Raw genomic sequence first — 3,247 nt, forward strand, 5'->3', positions numbered from 1 at the left:
TGTGTGTGTGTGTGTGCGTGCGTGTGTGTGTGTATGTCTATGTGTATGTATGTATATATATATATACATACATATATATATGTATGTATGTATATGCGTGTATGTGTGTGTGTGTGTGTGCATGCGCGTGTGTGTCCTTCCATCATACCTGCTTATGCCCATGGTCTACATCTGCAGCTCCATCTCTACAGCACAAGGGGGTCTAGCATTTTCTCACCTCCACCCATTTTGCCCCATGCACATCTTCTGGTACTCTAGGGTTTCTGCCTATGAAAAATCACACCGAGAGTCTTCTGTTTGGACATCGAACTCAGATCATGCGAGTTGAGAATTTGTGATAACTTGGGCAGATTCGGAAGTGTACACATATATACGGGTCAGGAGAGGAGACTTGGCAGATAGGAACCATATCCGAGGGGAAGATTGTAGATGTGAAAGCAAATAGTTTTCAGATGTGTAAGCAGCAATTATACGTGGATAACTTAAGTGCCCACGGTCTCTTCTGTCCATTAAATAGAGCTGCTGAGAGTTTTACTCAGCAATATTTTAAAAAGCCATTTCTTTACTCAATATTCTATAGTACTTCAATGCAATATAACAGTGATTCTTCTTTTATTGTTTATGTAATTGTGTTCTTGCTGTTCTAGGCTTTTTTTTTTTTCTGAGTAAGTTGGAATTGTTGAAATTTTACTTAGTCTTATTCTTACCATGGTGCTGTGTGTGTGTTTTCCTTCCAGGGCTTTTGGGAGAGCCAATTGGAACTCCGAGAGCGATACGGACCTCTGTGTGGGTAAGAGGAAGACTCACACCCTCTTCTACATGCTTTGACTTCTCACGATGAACTGATGTGGCAGTTACGATGGTGATAGGATTGTCGTGAACAGTACTATTGTGAATTTCTTTCTGAGGGTGCCAAAGAAGGACAACTACCCTACAGGTCACACATGTAGAGAGCTCGCTCTTGTTTGGACCTGTCTAGTTCCATCCTCTGGGTAAGATGTGCCTGCTAGCAATAATATTATTGTCAGCTAACCTGGCACACGTCTGACACTGGAAATAAGTTCTGTGAATAATGACTATGGCAATAGTGTGACCAATCCTGTCCTGGATGCAGTGGGACACTGGTCATCCTTGTGGCCACAAAAATAACATAGCCCGTCCCTTTGTTTTTTCTTGGATTATTTTTATACTGTCTTTTTTTTAAAGATGTATTTGTTTTTAATTTATGTGCATGTGTGTGAGCCTGTATAAGTGTATATGTACCACATGCATGCAGGAGCTTACTGAGGCCAGAAGAGGGCATTGGCTCCTCTAGAACTGGAGTTACAGATGGTTATTGGCCAAATGTGGGTGTTGAGGACTAAGCCCAGGTCCTTTGCAAGAGCAGCAAGTGCTCTTAACTGCTGAGCTATCTCTCCAGCCCCTCTTTAAAGCTTTTTGTGGTTCAAGAATGTTAGCGCTGAGTCTTTGCTTAGATAGTTTTCTATATTCTAGTTCTGAAAGACTTGAATCTTCTTGCTCTTCAGTATGGGTCTGTGTTCACGAGGGTCCCCATACTCTCAGCGTGTTTCCACAAGGCTCCTCCTCAACCACTGGGTGACCTTTAGTAGCTTTTCCTGGATCTCCAGGTTGGCAGTCATTTCTCTAGGTGCACTAAATTTCTGTCGTCCTGTTTGCCCGTTCTGATGATCCGTTGTTTGGAGACCTTTATGTGCTGGAAGTCTCAACCTGTATTGAATCGGTGCTGCTTTGGAAAGGTATTGGCTTGAAGTATGCATGGACATGGCTCTACCCAGGGAAATAAGTGGTCTACCCACATTCTACTGTTTTATATGGCCTCGAGAAATTAAAACGTTAAGCTGCTGTAGTGGATGTTCTGTGTACATATGCCGGTTACTGCTGTGTGTAACACAATCCCCTGCCCCCCCAAACTCAGTGACATAAGCAACTTATCATTTAGCCTGCATCTGAGAGTTGGCTGAGGTTGGCTGGCTTAAGAACGGCTTGGCTGGAAGGATTTTCTGGGCTTCTTGTGTCATCTGGGAGCGGACTCCTCTGTGCAGTCCTGCCTCTCATGTTTCCTAGCCTTTGTGGAAGATCAGCCTCATTAGCACAGGGTCTTCTCATGAAAACACAGATTCAAGAGAGCAAGGAACACTGCTGGGCATGCTCGATGGCGTCTTTGCTGGCCAGACTCAGAACCGGAACAGGGAACATGCTGTGGCCGCTGTAAGGCAACAGAGTCTCTTGGTAAAGCCTGGTGTTGATGGAGTGGGGAGGTTTGGCCTTCCCCTGGGGTACTGGGTAGGTGACAATTGTCTTTAAATAATAAACTCCTCCTCCCTCTCTGTGGTCTCTGACTTCACTCAGAATTTCACTCTTCACGGGTAGCTTCTGGCTGTAAGTGTGAGAGTCACTAAAACATTGCAGGGACTGACTTGTCTGCTTCTCTCGGAACCCCAAGCTGCCAAGCCACCTTTCCAACCTCACTCTGCAGTGGCCTGATCCAGACTGTGGTGACTACCTATGTTTCTAGGACGCAGAACTGGTTCAAAAGGTTGCTATCTCCACCAGAGTTAGGCAAGGTTCTCCCAAGTTTTAAATTCTAGAAATTACTTTCTTGGAGAATCTTTTTTTCTTTTGTATACAGTTCAGTGCAGAAGCTTTGAGTGCCTCAGAGTTATCCTTAAATGTCAGATGAAGAGTATAAAAGACACGAACACACACACACACACACACACACACACACACACACACACGAGAGGGGGTAGGGGGGGAGAGAGGATAGAGAAAGAGAGAGAGAATTGGTTTCCTTGACAACAGGCTATCCAATCAACTTTTCTTTCCAACTTTAACTAAGTTCACACAATTTATCCTTTTCATTTCCAGAAAACTTAAATCACAGAGAATGATTTCAAATGAGGTTGTGGAGATCAAAATTGCAGTATCATCTCGATTCTTTGTTCCCTCCTCTGGTGAAAAAGGGGGGCGGGAATGATGGAATAATTTCTTCACACAAAGCCATCAACCTTTCCTCCCCGTAGCAAGAACGATGGGTCATAAGACACTTCCTGCTGCGCCTATAGTCTCCCCCGTCTCCGTCAGTGGGCGGTCGGGTAGAAGGGCATCTGTGGAAGCTCCATCTCACCTAAGACTCTTCTTGATCCTTAACTCTGGCATAGTGGTCTCTCTGATTCAGAATGTCAAAGAGGGCCATGGTCCATGAACAACAAAGATCCCCCCTCCC

The 3,247-nt window shown here is 44.6% G+C and overlaps 1 protein-coding gene across 1 annotated transcript in view; it reads left to right on the forward strand.

Moving 5' to 3' along the window:
- Positions 1–3,247, forward strand: part of Tbxas1 (thromboxane A synthase 1) — a 164,891-nt gene that overhangs the window by 32,511 nt on the left and 129,133 nt on the right. Inside the window, exon 3 of the mRNA XM_028768455.1 lies at positions 738–790. Coding sequence (XP_028624288.1) covers positions 738–790 — 53 coding nt within the window. The remainder of the gene's footprint in view (positions 1–737; positions 791–3,247) is intronic.

Source organism: Grammomys surdaster, unplaced genomic scaffold (genome assembly GCF_004785775.1).
Source record: "Grammomys surdaster isolate TR1022 unplaced genomic scaffold, NIH_TR_1.0 186, whole genome shotgun sequence".
NCBI classification, from domain to species: Eukaryota; Metazoa; Chordata; class Mammalia; order Rodentia; family Muridae; genus Grammomys; species Grammomys surdaster.